The 17,022-nt window shown below is 32.5% G+C and overlaps 1 protein-coding gene across 1 annotated transcript in view; it reads left to right on the top strand.

Moving 5' to 3' along the window:
- LOC134247543 (multiple epidermal growth factor-like domains protein 11) overlaps positions 1 to 16,422 on the top strand; it is a 59,870-nt gene extending 43,448 nt beyond the window's left edge. Inside the window, exon 6 of the mRNA XM_062729887.1 lies at positions 16,195 to 16,422. Coding sequence (XP_062585871.1) covers positions 16,195 to 16,361 — 167 coding nt within the window. The 3' untranslated portion in view covers positions 16,362 to 16,422. The remainder of the gene's footprint in view (positions 1 to 16,194) is intronic.
- Positions 16,423 to 17,022: the final 600 nt, after the last annotated feature.

The following is a 17,022-nucleotide window of genomic DNA, read 5'->3' on the forward strand; positions in this document are numbered from 1 at the left end:
AGCCTAAAGAATAAGGTAAACATTGTTTTTCGATCGTGGAAATCATCGTACTGACAGAAAAAAATCAGCAGTATCATATATTATTGTATCCTCCGTTTGAAAAGCGGGAGGGTATATAGTGATCGGGACGTCCGTCCGTCCGTCTGTGTCTGTTACGCTTTGGGGTATCCATCTGTTATCCGCAACTCCTCTTATATTTAAAAAGATGTGTTTGTGAAACAGCTATGCTTCTGTATGGCAACATAACGAATATTAAACTTTTCTTATATGCAATTTAAATATGATGGTACCCAAAGTAGGGTCTTCTCACAAGAATACAGTTGCAAAATAGGAAAGCCCTAACAACACTTGCTCAAAATTAATGGCTAAGGATAAGTGTTTGAAAGGTAGGTCAAACTCAAAGGTCAAAGAGTCAAAGTTGATGGTTTCTGAAGAAAGGTTTAATGTAACAAGGATTACAATTGTCAAGTATGAGAGTACTTGTATCTACCGTTTAAAAATTATAGCCAAAGTAAATTAAAAATTTGGCATTTTTTGTAAAATGGGACAAACTCCAAGGTAAAGGTCAAAAGGTCAAATTTGGTGGTACGCAAAGTAAGGTCTTGTCACAAGGAATATACACATATTGGATATGAAATGCATAGCTACAATAAATGAAAAGTTATGGTCAAGGTTAAAGTTTTTGCGGAGAAACAGACCGCCAAATAGACAGACAGACATACAAACGGACACGATAAAAGTATATACCCCCGAATCTTCGATTACACGGACCTAAAAAGAAATGGTCTTCAATTAACTTTTCATATTATGATACAGTATAAAGAAGACGTTACAATAATGAAAATGTTTGTTTTGATTTGATGCATATTAAATTCTCTGAAAAATATACTCAGAACTGGGTAAAAAGGTGGAGTAAAACAAGAATTAAGAAATGTAATGAATACTGTGTGCTAAATCATAATGTTATGTCTACATGTATAGTTTTTGCATTAGAATCTGTATTTTACACTAGCCCATAGCTTTACAGAGCATGTTTTAGGTGTTATACCCAACCCAAACCTTACTTTTTTAGGAGGAAGTCGATTATCAACAAAAGCAACAGAAAAAAGACTACCCTACATTTATTTTTCTATAAGGAGGGACTAAAAAATAAGCTAAAAATAATCTACTATTCTCCTAATTTTCTACTGTTTCTTTGCCACAATACTTTCAAGTATACCCCCACAAACATTTAAAGTATGCTTTAATCATGGCGAAGTAAATAATGATATGATAGAACTTGTGTGAAGGCTTAACTTCATTTCAATATTTTATCTAGAGCCCCTTTCAGTTTTATTGAAAGGTATAGAGTTTATTTATATTTTTGCTTTTCATTTATTTTTGTTTTGTTTTGTTTTGTTTTGATTTAACGTATTTTTTTTTGGGGGGGGGGTTAAAAATTTCCTCTTCTTTCTTTGTCAAATTGGATTTGCCAAACTTATACAAGCTAAAAGTTTAAATGAAGGAAAATTTAATTTTTCTATTAAAGAGTATTGGAACCTGATTGTTGCATGGTTTGATTTGTAAAAACAAGTGGAATATCATTCTTTAAGCAAACAATATAAGGAGGAATATTAAAAAGAAATTTTATTACCTGACAATTAAAGAATCTCTTTTCACTTTAAAGGGGGTAATTTTTCAATGGGGGTCAATTTTTTATAGGACTAACATATAAAATAATGACCCCTATGACACTTTTTCTACAAAAATGATTTTTTTTTCTACGGGTAGGGGGTCATTTTTTGTCGTTGAAAAATGACCCCCGGTCATTATTCGATGGGGGTCATTATTCGTCTTTACACAGGCATGTTTACGAAGCTATCTTAGGACTAAGAAACGTCTTAAGATATACTTACGACAATTCTTAAGACTTTGTGGGGTTTTCGAAAGTATTGTAACTTAAGAAAGTTCTTAAAAATAATCTTAAAGTTACGACAGCATTTGACATATATATCTTAAGTCTGTCTTAAGCAGAAGTAACTCTGTCCATGTTGTTGCTGGCTCGATGAGATCATCTTGAGATCATCTTAACAGACGTGACCAAGTATTTAGGGAAGAATTTGAAAGACAGATTACTAGTATGTCGAGACCTATAACGATAGTGCTCGAATCAGATGTCGTAGTCGTCTTATTACAGGACGTTCAGCTGTAAAAATTATATACCATTGTAATATATAGATTTCGTTAGATGAAATGTAATACAGTTTGACTGATTGATGATATTATACATTATTTCATTTAAAAGAGGCATTTATTTCTCTACCCCCCATGCACCCTCAACGCTGTCTAGAAAATAATTAACGTCGGGTGCCTGTGCGAAAATTTTGTTTCGTGCTGGGAAGGAGGGGGCTAGGTTCCAACTTCTTTCAGTGCCAAATATTACTCAAACACTGCTACAATACTCTTGATTTACTTAACTTCACAAAAAGGGGAAGAGGGGCGGTTTTTCAATGAACAGTTTCAATTGTACAATGTGAAAAGTATGTTTGGACCCCCTCCCCTCATGTTATATTACGTGCCTGTGTGCATCCACTTTCCAAGAATACCCAGGTTAGAATTCCTATAACATTCAGTTCCTCACGCAGATGCACAACATACATAGTAAGATGTAACCTGTTAACAGAATAAAACTTTTTAATCTCACTTAACCCTAGAGAGTCGCGGAGTAAGGAGTTGATCCTCACGTCTCGTGTTCGAATTCTGTACAGTGGAACATGGAGTCCGGTCCTTCGGATGAGATCGTATAAATCGAAGCCCCGTGTCGCAGTTGGAGCTGGAACGAAAAAGATCCCTCATTGCTCAATGGTCCTGAGTGCCGAGTATAGGACAAAATTTGTAGCTATCCACCGGCAAATGGTGGCATCTCCATATGAGTGATAGACTCTCGAGAGGGACTTTAAACAATATACAATCAATTAATCTTAACCTGAGAGAGAGAGAAGAGAGAGAGAAAGAGTGAGTGAGAGAGAGAGCGTTTTCTGTCATAATTATTTTAGACATCTTAACTATGGATAATCATAAGAGAGAGAGAGAGAGAGAGAGAGAGTTTAAATGTCTTTTTCGGTGATTTACAGGTGTTGTTACCATCCTCTATGCCAGGAATTGAAGTACAACCAATTATTCCCTCAATTTTTTCTTGCGAATGATTCTGTCTTGGGGGGGGGGGCTCCTCCACTTTTGCCTGCTCCTCTCCGAAAAATAGGTCATAGCTCAATGAAAGCAGAAAATTGGAATGTATGTCACATGTACTAGTATATAATTCCAATCTTCATTTTATTTATTGATTTCCTGTGGTTTGATTGGAGGAGAACACGTTTTAAAAGAAGTTTACAAATCGATAAAATTTTCAATCAGAACTACTTTCTTGACCAAGCTTTTGGCCTATCGTATAAACAATGATTAAATGAAAGCAGTTAAATTTCTGGCCCGTTTTAGCTAAATTATGAATATAAGAAACTTTAACTTTAATTAGGGTGAATTCACCATGCATCGGATACCCTTGTACTTCAACAAGTTCTAGCGATATCGCTACCGACGGGAAATTATCAAAATGGAGTTTAACATTTAGTTCGTGATTAAAATATCAAGTTGGGACACAGTTATGTGCCCTCAAAAATCGAGATTTTGGTGATAACTCAAAATTCACCATGGATCGGACATTGTTTACCATTCATCGGACAGACGGTATTTTGACCAGAAAAATATCATACCTTTTTCAAAGTGCCATAAAATGCTTGATATGGATATATTTTTATCTTTTATCTAAGAAATAACCCTCAGCTTAAGTTTAATTGACGATATCGTTGCACAAATGTAGAACGATTCAAGAGACCTCAATCTGCCTTAGAAATGCTTTAAAATGCTTATAATGCGGTAATTCGCGCCCTTTTTTCATGGTTTATCATACTCTGGTTTGTAGAAATAAATTGTGTCAAATTCCAGACGTCATATATCGATAACTTGTATTTTGACTGAAAATAAAGAGTTTTTATTTTCTTTTTCCGCAAAAAACAGATATAAGCTGGGTTCTGTATGAAAATGGTAGTGCTTGCCATTGCATCGGAAAGTGTCCGATGTATGGTTAATTTGTGTCCGGTGTACGGAGAAATGAACATACTAGTGAAAACAGCTCTAAAATGAATTATACGAACATTGAAGTGAAATTTCTTTAAAATTTATGTAAAATTACCAATCTTTGACTTTATTTACCAAAGTCTGACTCGTTCGGTTGAAGTCGAATTTTAAGAACGATAACTCTAAAAATCGCAAAATCATAAACTTCTGGTTAGTCCCTTTTGATGATGTAAAATATGACGTAACTTCAAGGCCATTCTCGGGGTATTTTTATCACAATATGATAATAACAATCGGTAACATCAAAAAATGTCAATCTTCAGCTTCTAGACAGAAACAACTAAATACACGGAACTCTTAAGTAGAGAATTTATTGTCTAAAGTTGTCCGAAGCAAGTTATGTGTCCGATGCATGGTGAATTCACCCTAAATAAAACAAAACTGGCGACAAACAGGACTAACCAGCTGACAGACGCCATGAAAATGACGCCACTGTCGGATCACGGGTATGAATTTTAAAAATTGCTGATGTCATATTCAGCTCAGTTTGTATCGTTGTGACGGAAAGAAACTTACCTCAAACTCTTGCCTTATTAGCATCAAATTCATCTTTACTTTCTATACTGTTCCTCAATCTTTGAACAAACCAGTGCAAATCGAAGGCGTCGTCGGTCAGTTGTCGTTAATGTCAACCTGGGCATGGTCAAGGACGAACTATTCTGATGTAAACTCGTAATTACAATATTTGTTGACTGAAACAACATTCAATAAGCTTTTATAAGTTTAGTTATTGATTGTTTTGACAATTTAAGCTGAATTCTATCGAATTTCGTCTCTATTACGTTCTTTGTGGTATAAAGTATTCCTACGCCGTCCAGAAATAATAGATTGTATGGCGGCCTCAAAGAGAAATAATTTAAATGTTTTTTTTTTTTAATTCGTAATTGGAATTATAAGAATGAAACGTTCTTTTTGAAAAAATTATCGCAGTGTAAAAGAACGTTTAATCCTATAATAAAAAAGTCAAACAGTCACTTGCAGGCTTATTTGCATAGAAATTAGAGGGTTTTTAAGCCCATTTCATAGAAAGGGAGAGGCAAAATTTATTAAAATATATTTTTGCAATACCAGAACTACTATTGTTTTTATTTGTTTTACAAAAAAAAGTATTTTTAATTAATACCAAAAGGAGGTAATTGGTGGAAAAAAGCAAAATGTCCGGTTTTCGGAATGTAGTGAAATGTTTTTTTAAAATAATCCTCCTTATTATATACCTAATGTGTATCACTCAATTTTACTATTGATTTTACGCTTTCACTTGACGTCGTGATTCGACTTTCCAGATCACCACACTGTGGTTTTCTGAATCCATATCACCACTCTATGAAACTGATGACGAGGTACGCAGAAACATGACATTATTTCTCTTGCGCCTTGAAAAGTCACTTGTAATTATCCTTTGTTTTATGGATAAATGTTGTACAATTGATCTCTAAGTTTTCTTTTGCTATATTTTGCTAGTTATGAAAAGGTATATAATAAATTGATCATTATAAGTGTAACTTGATCCGAAGACCCGTATCACTTTTCGCTGATACGCACGGATCATCAGATGAAACTCAACGCTTCGCGTCTCGTTAGATCTGACGATTCGCGCTTGTCAACTCGACTTGATACATGTATGACCCTTCGGATCAAGTTACTGTTCTAATAATATATATTAATCTTAAACATTTATGAATCAATTCCCAAAATATTTTAAAGTTTAATTATTTCTTTACTTATTTACACGCTAGTTTGTCCCGCTGGATATTTCGGTTCAAGTTGTTACCTTGAATGTCTCTACCCAACCTACGGAGAGGGTTGTCAGACAACTTGTAATTGTGAGGAACGGTATTGTGATCACGTGAACGGGTGTCAGTATATCTTAGATTGTAACGTAGGATATTTTGGTACAAAGTGTAAAGAAAAGTGTACCTACCCAAACTACGGAAAAGATTGCCAGTCAACTTGCTCTTGTGGACAACAATTTTGTGATCACGTGAACGGATGCCAAGGTAATCTAGCATAAATACTTGAATGAAACATTACAAATGCTCATATTCCAAGTTAATGGTAATAAAGTAATGTTTAACATTCAAACTTTTAATTACAAGTCTTTAACACTTTCTCGTAAGTATTCCATTCAGATATGAAAATAAAAACAGAGCTTTAAATACGTTGATTAAAACTGCTTGTATGGAGGATGTAGTGAATTATCAATTCCCATTTTTTTTTTATATTAGATTGTAAAGCAGGATATTTCGGTAAAAATTGTGAATTACGCTGCCCCTTCCCTAACTACGGGAAGAACTGTCAGTTAACATGTAATTGTGGAGAACAGTTTTGTGATCCCGAGTGGGGGTGTCTTCGTAGAAGGGATTGTTATGAGGGATATTTTGGTCTATCTTGTGCACATTACTGCCGTTACCCAAACTACGGGAAGGATTGTCAATATGAGTGCCTTTGTGAATACAAGTATTGTGATCACGTTAGCGGATGTCAAGGTATTCTACCGTATAACAGGTTTCTTAAACGGGTGCAATTTCTTGAATTTGATTGCCCAAAGGTATTCCAGTTAATATTTGTATGCCAATAAAAATCTTTTTTTTTTACGTACACACGGAGTTTCACAGGAAAAAACAATCTTTTAGATGCGTTCTCAGTAGTCTAAGTTTGTAAAGTTCACACAAGAATTTGATTAAAATCAATACCATGTTAAAAATACAGTGTGAAACAACACACAGATCTTTTTTTTAATTTAGTTCTTATGCACAATGGTGCATATTTTAACGATTAAAATTTTACTGGACTACTTCAAAACCGCTAAAATAATGTGAACATGTAAATGGATACCATGGTACTAGTATGTTTATTTTTATATTTAAATTCACAAAACAAATTACAGTTTGTGACGTGCATTAGAACTAAGCAAATGTACATTTTGAATTTTATAACTCAACATCATACAGTAATTTAAAAGAAAGAATGTGAAGCGTCATTAAATAATTTTGAATGAGGTATTCCCAATTTCTCTCTTATTCTAAAATAATGAATTTAATTAGAGGTTCAAATAATGTAGTAAATATATGTTTATTCTATTTCCTTAATTGACGCACTACACGGTAAGAAGGGGAGCTATAAGTAATTCTGATTGCATGGAACATCTATAAAATCTGAACCTGTCATTAGAGAAATATTACGGTGAAAATAAAATTAAACAAATGCAAGAAATATGTAATTTTTCCTGGACTTTCCAAGTGGTTTCCGAGGAAAGGCATATCAAGAAAATTGCTCATATCCATATTATGGCGAAAAATGCCAGTCAAAATGTGACTGCTGGAAGGAAGAATGTACTTATGTTACTTACTGGTTGTGAAAGTAAGTGAAGCGAACTGTCATACCGTAATCTTAAGACAATTGAAATGCAGTAATTACACAATGGCAAAGATGTTTATTTACATATGCGACATAGTTTCAGTGTCCTCCTCCTCCTAGTCCTTGTTATGGCCGTGGGCACACAGTGCAAGGACTAGATTTCTCCACTTCTCTCTATCTTTCGCATTCCTTTCTAGCTAGCTCTCCCCACGTTAGCTTGTGATCCCTCATTTCTTCTTCAACCTTCCTTCACCAGGTGGTCTTTGGCCGACCAGGTTTCCTCTTCCCTTCCAGTGTCCATCTAAGGGCTACTTTGGTGATGCAGTCTGCTGGCTTCCTCAACACATACCCTATAGTTTCAGTGTAGTTTTGATTTTTACCACTGGTATCAAACGCGTACATGTTTATAAAAAGTTTCAGACACTATAGAGTCAACATTGCCATTGTGCCCACTTCTTAATATTTTTTAATTGCTTGTATTTCTACAAGTTGCCTTCATTTTACGTTAAGGGATTTTGAATATTTCAATTATAATATAATATTATTTTTTTGAATTATTAATTTGGATAGTTATATAGTCTGGCTATTCGCTGGTATTTGAAAATGACATCTTGACGCCGCGATGTAAATGTAACTTGAGCTTAATGATCTTTGCCTTATGTTATAATTGTGACCAATGGCTATAAAACAGAAAACTGGAAAATGTGTGTCCTCTGCTGCGTAATCTTTGGCTTCAGTTACTTATGTGTGTGAGGATTAAGATGGTTTCTTCGTACAAAATGCTACAGCTAAGTAAGTATTCACATTTCACAACATTACTGGTTTTTTAGTTTTAAAGAGCAAGATTTGTAAAATTGTCAATAATATGATGGGAATACATATATTTATGCCAAATTTCGAAAGTTAAAAACTTCGAAAGTAATTTTTATATCTAGTAGGTGTAGAAACCTTAAACATATTTGTATAGTAAATCATTTCTATTCTGTTGTTTTGAGGACTTCGGATCACGCAGTGAATTGACGGAGTGGATTGTTTTGGGCGGACTCGCTTCAGTTAAGGACATCGTGGTCCAGAAGTTGAACTCATTTGATGAAATTGGTTTTTATAGGTAGTATTTAAACAAACAAAATTGTAGAAAATCCTTTAAATTTGTAGGTGACCAAAATTGATAAGTTGTTTTTGGGACTTGATGTCTTTATATGAGTGAAAAATTCTCGAAAGGGACGTTAAACAATATACAATCAATCTTATCTTAGTGCCGATATTTTTTTTTATTTTAGTGGACGCTTGGTTTCAGCAACATAATTATTATAGAACAATATGATGATTTATGTGCATGTATCCTACTAAAAAATCAATTTTATTTTAAAAACGCATTTTAGCAAATAAGGAAATACATACATGTAACACTAAGGATAGCTTTCGCTTTCATTTAATTGGCTTATATAATAACTTTTTGTAAAAAAAAACTTGATAAATATATAAACATAACATGTATAAGGACGAAAAATATTTTGCTTTTCAGTTAAGATCAATAAATGATTTTATTGATAAAGGTGACTCCGTGTTAATTTTTTTTTGTAATAAGGGTTTAAAGATGGTACTAATGAGAACGTATTAATACCGTTTGTTGTAATACAATATGTACAGTATTTGTTAAGTTTCATTCCAAAAGCAAGTAATTCTTTCCGTTCATTAAAAGGTTGTATTTATATAAAATGGCACTGCCTAAATGAACGTATGACCGTAGGTCCGGTGGAAAGAGAGATTGCCACGTGCATTTCTCAATAATTTTCCCGGTATACAGGTGTAGCACACTATAGGAAAACTAACTACTGTACGCTTGTGTCCTTCAATAAAAATATATTATGACATTTTTCTCATTATTAATTGTTGTTTATTTTTTACTTTTATTTTATTTTACTTTTAGCTTGGTATTTATGAAAGGGGAAATCTATGAACATACACAATGATAAGCAAGAAAGAACAACAAATGCAAAATTTCGTCTCAAAGTATACTAGGCAAACAAATAAATACTAAAAATGCCTCTATTAGTACAGGTTACTAATTTGCAATATTTCAGTTTGCTTTATATTCAATCCTCTAGTACAGTGTAACAGAATTTTTTAATGACCATCTAAGTTAAGTGCAAATACTTAGCGATGGTCGGGGCCAAGGTAAAAGTAGGTTAACATACTATTTAATCACAAGTATGACATGACGTGTTTCTTTAAATTATCAAATGATGATTAAGCTAATAACACCTTTGTATACATTATATAAGATGGAATAGAGGAAATCGCCACAATGATATACGGTAGCAGTCCCGAAGTGGGACGAAGATGTGTTATTTATGAAAAAAGGAATGAAGTATAGTTTATGAAAGTTTATTATATATATGATTTTTAGACTTTTAGATCAACAGGGAATTAAAACGATTGTATGAGTTATCGTTTGCAGGTATTATGACTAGGATGATATGTAACATAATATAAATGAAATCACAAACTTTTATTTGAGGTATCGGTTGTAACGAAGGATATATAGGTGACAATAGATGAAATACCCTGTATCTACCCAACCTATGGAAAGAAGTGTCAGCAGCAGTGCCATTGTGAGAGGGAATACTGTGATTACATGAATGGAAGTCAAGGTTTGCTATAATTCAAATAAATTCAGTCTTTATCATGTAACAAAGAATTTATATAATTGGGGAGGAGAGAGGGGTTCCGTAGTCATTATTCTTTAGGACCAAGTTGTACCTTGGATTAATCTTAATATTTCATCTTCATTAAGATGTTTCTCTCATCCATACAAATGACCATTTTGACCCTTTCTTTTTCAATCATCTAGTGTAATGTTTATAGACCCATTGTGTTCTTTCCTGAGAGGGACGTTAAACAAAATACAATCAATCAATCTTTACTGAACATGTTGGATGTCAAGGAAAAAAACGACATTGCACTGTGTACTGTTTTCCTCCTAAGAGAATGATTTGATATGTATATTTATACCTTCATTGATAAATGATGTCAATGTGGCCATTTGTACGGAGAATATAAAAGAAAATAAAAGAACTTTTTATAGATATTTTCCCAAGAGTGTTCGCCGAGTTCCAGAAAAAAAGGGTGTGAATATAATTGTACATATCCAATTTATGGTGTAAAATGTCGACATGTAACTGTGTGGAAGAAAAAGTGTGATTATAACACCGGGTGTGTAGGTGAGGTAAGATAATAGGCAACAGTAATTGAATTATAAAGGAATAATATATAAATCATTTATCACCTTTTTGTAAAATTTTGTGTTTATTTGACCAAAAGACAGAAAATGAATATTTGTAAGATCTGCAAATATTAAAACAAAGTCTGATGGTATTCAAAACATCAAAATATAAATGGGAACATTTATGATTTAGCATAAAAGCAATTAAAAGCAATAAAAGTGGGACACACATTGTAATTCTGGCGTTCATAATTGTTACATACTTGGCATTTGATGTAAAGAAATATTGCATGTGGTATTAACGATTGAAAACATATAAAGCATGTCGAAAAAAGACATAATTTAGAAAGGATATCCAGTAGATATTTTTTGTAGTTGATTTTTAATTATGAGGCAATTGTTGATGCTAGTTTAAAATATCATATATAAATGTACACATCTGTGTGTTAATAGGCACTTATGATATAACTCTTAGAACAGGAAAATGTATTTAAAATAAACTGCTATCTATATAATACACTTCCCGGAAAGAATCGCATATGACTGTGCCAACTTGTTCTTTACACTATGAATTTTAGCAGACTGGATTTTATAATAATTGCAGAAACTGAAAATATTGGGGAGTTTCCGTTTATTGCATTATGCTTATTTTAATCATAACCTAGCTTATGTCTTTAAATGAGGAATTATGTTTGTTTTAGAATGAAAAAGAAATAATATAATTCTATGTTGCATATGTACAGATTTTTTTCAATATATTTAAGATTGGATTCAAACTATTGTAAACTTAACGTTATTTTCTTGGATCTTAATAGGGTTTTCTACGAAAGCCCAGAAGGCTCATTCGAGATTCGAGATTCGAGATTCAAGATCCAAACTAACCAATCAAAAGGCGGTTTGAGATTCAATTACTCCCCTTTATTATGTTTTACTATCAAGAAATCGTTGAGTATTTTAATACCGAGGAGGTCATTTGATTAAATTGCAACGCAAGAAAAAGTGTTATATATTATCAAAACGAAATTTAAAGAAATATTGGATTTTGGTCTGGAAGATATGCTTAATTAATTTATGATAGCTTCTTAAATGTCATATTAGATTTATATAAAGAATATATATATTTCGTGTTATTTACTTTGGATGCAGGGTTGTTGATATAATTGTAAACTTAGATTAAAAGTACATGCATCCCCCCTTTTTTTAAAACATAATTCTTTTACTATTGAAAATGTTCATTGAAAGGTCGGTTGCCAATCCCCCCTCCCCCCGCTTTGGTACAGTGGTGCAGTGGTACAGTATAGTCAAAGAAGTTTAAGTAGTAGTGTATTAAAAGAAATTAGGTACTAAATGAAGTTCGACCCCCCCCCCCCCCTCGCCCCCTTTCACGCCCCAAAATAGGATTTTCGGGTTGGACAAATTTTTCTGTCAGTTTTTGTTTTCAGGTTTGAAATGATATTTTTGTCTGCCCCCCCCCCCTTCCCCCACCCCACTTTCAAAATCGATGCTTCGTCTCTGTTATAATTAGTACTTAGAGTTTCAAGGTGGATAGTGTTTGTGACACGGTATTAGAAAGTGTCCAGTGACCAAGTTTATGAAACCAATAGACATCCCTTATATACGGATGACTGAAACATGCATGCTTAATAAAGATGATGACCCATTGGGAATAAAAAATGTTTTTAAAAAAATCATTGTTAATGCCCCTATCCCAATCAATACACAAGTTCATACGTCTTTAAGATCATCGAGTTCTTGATTTTTATTTTCATGTAGATTATGGTCAAAGGCTCAAATATACTAGTAAAACCATAACACTCATTTCATTGGGGGGAGGGGGGGGGGCAGCCATACATTTTCATTTTTCAACTACCAAAAATTTCTTGACAACCAAAAACAAAGCAAAAAAAAGTCATCAAATGATTTTATTGAGGGTGCACAAGCATATAGTAGTTGTGATTTTTATAGTATTTTATATATCGGCAAAATTATTGGGGGGGGGGGGGGCAATGTAAAGTTATAGTATTTATTTTATGGTCAAAGGCTCAAATATACTAGTAAAACCATAACGCTCATTTCATTGGGGGGGGGGGGGGGCAGCCATACATTTTCATTTGTCAACTACCAAAAATTTCTTGACAACCAAAAACAAAGCAAAAAAGTCATCAAATGTTTTTATTGAGGGGGCACAAGCATATAGTAGTTATGATTTCTATAGTATTTTATATATCGGCAAAATTATTGGGGGGGGGGGGCAATGTAAAGTATTAGTATTTCATATAAATAATAATTCTCTCCCTCATCAATGTTCTTATTAAAAAAAAATTTCGACCTACTACGTACTTAATCAATTCAACGATAAGACCATATAATATTCTATATACGTATCTATTGTTTCGTTTAATGAGGAAACATAAGAATTTATATATATTTTCCAAAATGTAAGCCAAAATTCCTTTTTATTTCGTTTTAATACATATATCATTTTTTCTTGCATTATCATTTAAGCAAATGACCCATTTGTTATGAATATATTCAACGAAACATAATAAAGGGGAGTAATCAAAGTTGAACCTGCCTTTTGATTGGTTAATTTGGATCTTGAATCTCGAACTCGAATCTCGAATTTCGAATCTCGTATTTCGAATCTTGAATCTCGAATGAGCCTTCTGGGCTTTCGTAGTTTTCCTAGGGTTTTCCAAAGGTTTAAAGATATTTCCATGTACTTTGTAAAAAGTATTTTGTCTAAAGCTTATCATCAAAGCTTATGGAGCAATTTAAAAAAAAAATTGCCTCTGTACTCTTCATATTGACGTCCTGCTGTATCTGTGGATACTTTGATTTGTTAGAACTAAAATCAAAGCTGTCCCCAAGAGCTCTTCATCAATATTTTATAAAAGCTATTGTTTCTGGCAAACAAAGATGCTTTTATTAAATTAGATATTCCATTAAGATATTTCCTCCGAGTTGTTCACAGAGTTTCACAGTAAAAGAATATCAACAAAAGTACGGTTATAAATATCAATATATTATATTAATTGTCAATCAAAATGCTACACTTCTCGGGAAAAAGTGTGACTAGAGTACTGACGTTCACGGTTGTGAAAGTAAGAGAAAGGAATTGGTTTCTATAAACGAAGGACTATTGGGTGATATAAGACTGATGTACCACGTGTATAGATCTGGGATTGGTATGTTTCCTGTTTTCATGACTTATTTTGAAACTAGTAAATGTAAAATAAAGATCTTATATGACGTTTCAACTTTCTGAATTGTTGATTGGTTGTATGAATATTGAATATTGCACTCAAAAAGTGACGTCAACATACATGTTGTAATTATACCATTGAAGGGATTCGAATTCTGGCCTTTCTCTGCATTTACCGTCATTGAGCAGTGTTAAAAAGTTCATTCATTATGAACACTTACTTTTTCAGTAGAATTTTTAATTTTGTTAGCAACATAGTAATGGTAACGCTGATATACCGCAAAATGTAATAACGCAAAATGTCATTAACCAGGACTATTGCATTTTGCGATATTATATTTTGCGTTATATTTTGAGCTGATCCCGACGCAAAATGAAATAAAATTAAATTAAATATAATAACACTACATTATAACATTTTGCCTTGTTATTACGTTTCATGCTGTAACATAGCGCTAATTCATTCAAGACTTACCCGGTATTAAACATGGTTGATGGCAGCAAACATATATATTTATTTTGAATGTTTCTTACAATGTAATTTCAAAATGTTTAGGCAATTTCTATACAATTCAGATTTTTTTCTCGTATAAATCCTCAACTCCGACCTCATTAAAACTACTTTGAAACGCGGATGGCCTGCACATTGGTTAATTCATAAGAGATTCTCTTTATTATCCAAGGAAGTCAATTTAAATATGCTAGTACCGGTAAGTTGTGATATTGGTGGTGAATAGAAATTAAAAAATAAATTGTTCCTTCTTTGTATGTTTCTTCCATGTACGTTCCCATAAGTACTTCAAGAACATTTTTATTATTTCCTTTTTGCACTTCATGTTTTCATAATAACTATTAATTGAATTCTAAATAAAAAGGAAACAAAATGTATGCAGAACGAACATTAAATTATTCCATAACCATTCGCTTTTGTTATGGTTCTAGATAAATTTATTTTTAAAAAGAACAATATCAATCCAGGAACATATAAAGCAATATGTGTAAAATTTTATTTGAAGGCTTTGAATTATCATTAATATTCATTTATTTAGGTGATATTGAATGTTTCACAAACAATTTGAGCAGTAAGTATAACTAATGTTTTAGTTTCAATACTCCCTCTCTTTCTCTCTCTCTCTAAATGTGATGAATATTTGGAATTAAAAGGAGAATCATGTGATAATTTTTTTTTTAAACAAGCACATATTTCATATCAGGTTGTGACTTGGGATATTTCGGTCCAGGCTGTAAACGACCCTGTCGCTACCCAGGCTATGGTAGGGAGTGTCAGTCAGAGTGTAAATGTGACGAGCAATACTGTGATCACGTGAACGGATGTCGATGTAAACTTCATTCCTTACATGCTGTATAATTCGTTTTAAAAATCTTACAATCTGTGAAAAAATATTGGTATATATAAATTTTCTTTACGATGTTCAACCAGTGTGAATTAATGAATCCATCAAACAGTCAAATATCAGTATACTTTCTTTTAATTTTCTTTCAAATTGAAGTGTGTATGTTATTAATTAATAGAAATAGTAATTTCGGGATTTCAGGTAAACAAATTTATGACGCACTAATGGTACATGTATATAAATGTCAATTTTAGTCATAATTATTTGTACGAAATGAATTAAATAACATGCATTTTTTAGCTTGTCCACCGGGTTTTAAAGGACAAGGCTGTCAACAAAACTGTACTTATCCAAATTATGGAGTACGTTGTCAAACAATTTGTGACTGTAAGGAGGAAAAATGTAATTTTGTTACGGGTTGTAAAGGTAAGGCAATAGAAATGGGGCATTTCAATGCAGATAATTATATAAATAACTTATATACATGTTTAATGAACTGAACCTTATTTAGAGGGAATGTTAAATAATTTATGTTTATTACGTCTACTTTTAAGAATGACTCCCATTTTTATTTTTCGACGATTTTAATTTTGCACATATTATTCAATTGTCAAATAAAAATCTTACATGATATTCTTCATTTCCCCCAGGGACGCAATTCGACGCAAATCTAATATTATTTTAATTCCATGAATTAGCAAATCTCAATCTTAAAGAAGTTCAGCACAATAAAATTCATATTTCATACTGATTTTCGTTTGATGTTTTATTTTCTTTGCAAAACTTCTGAGAAAATGCTTATCCTGTTTCAATGGATTTTGAAAAGAAAAATTACAATTCAGCTTGCATCATATATGATTCAAAATAATTTTTCTCAGCGGGTAGGAAAGAAAACTGCATATCAACTGAAGATGAAAAAAGAGGTTCAAACGCCATGATATCCACCGCCATAGTACTTACTTTGATTGCAATCATTCAATTTACTTTTTATGTGTACTTTTCAATGTTTTACAAACCCCGCTTGTTGTACATTACAAAGTTTTGAAACGTATAAATGTTGATGTTGATACATGATTATTTTAAATGAATTAAGTTACTGCTTTTGAAAGCATTGCTTGAAATCTTACTTTTTCATTAATACATATGTAAAATAGATATTAAAAGAAGGTGTTGATATTTTAAAAGCATGTTATTGGGAAAAAGATTATTTGATTAAAAGAATTCAATAATCTATATATTTTCTGTGTCTTATATTTAGTATGTATAGTTTTCCTATTGGATTTTTACAAAAACACTGACTTGTACAGTTGACGGTTTACTTTGACGTTTAAACCTGTTTTCTGTACGGTGGTACAGAATTGATGATAGATCAGAAACCTTTCAAAGTGGTCATGAATGTGGCGTTGAGGGTAGGGTGTTCGTTTTCTTTAAAGACAACTTACTCAGTATTTGTGCTTCGAAATCCCCAGTTATTTTCGTTGAATTAAATGTTGAGCTAAATATTTATATCGTAAAAGAACTACCGTGCATTTTAAAAGTCAGCACTTATAAAGTGCGATAAAGAAGCAATTAAGAAATTAAGTACTATGGATTCATATATAACTGTTGGTTTTTTTTTTCGATAGGTAATGCATAAATAAGACAGGAGGAAATTATTGTTTTTTTTTTAGATAATAATAATAAAAGCATATGACTGTGGCAAATGG

Source organism: Saccostrea cucullata, unplaced genomic scaffold (assembly GCF_032062105.1).
Source record: "Saccostrea cucullata isolate Sc308-1 unplaced genomic scaffold, CSIRO_AGI_Scuc_v1 ctg3469, whole genome shotgun sequence".
NCBI classification, from domain to species: Eukaryota; Metazoa; Mollusca; class Bivalvia; order Ostreida; family Ostreidae; genus Saccostrea; species Saccostrea cuccullata.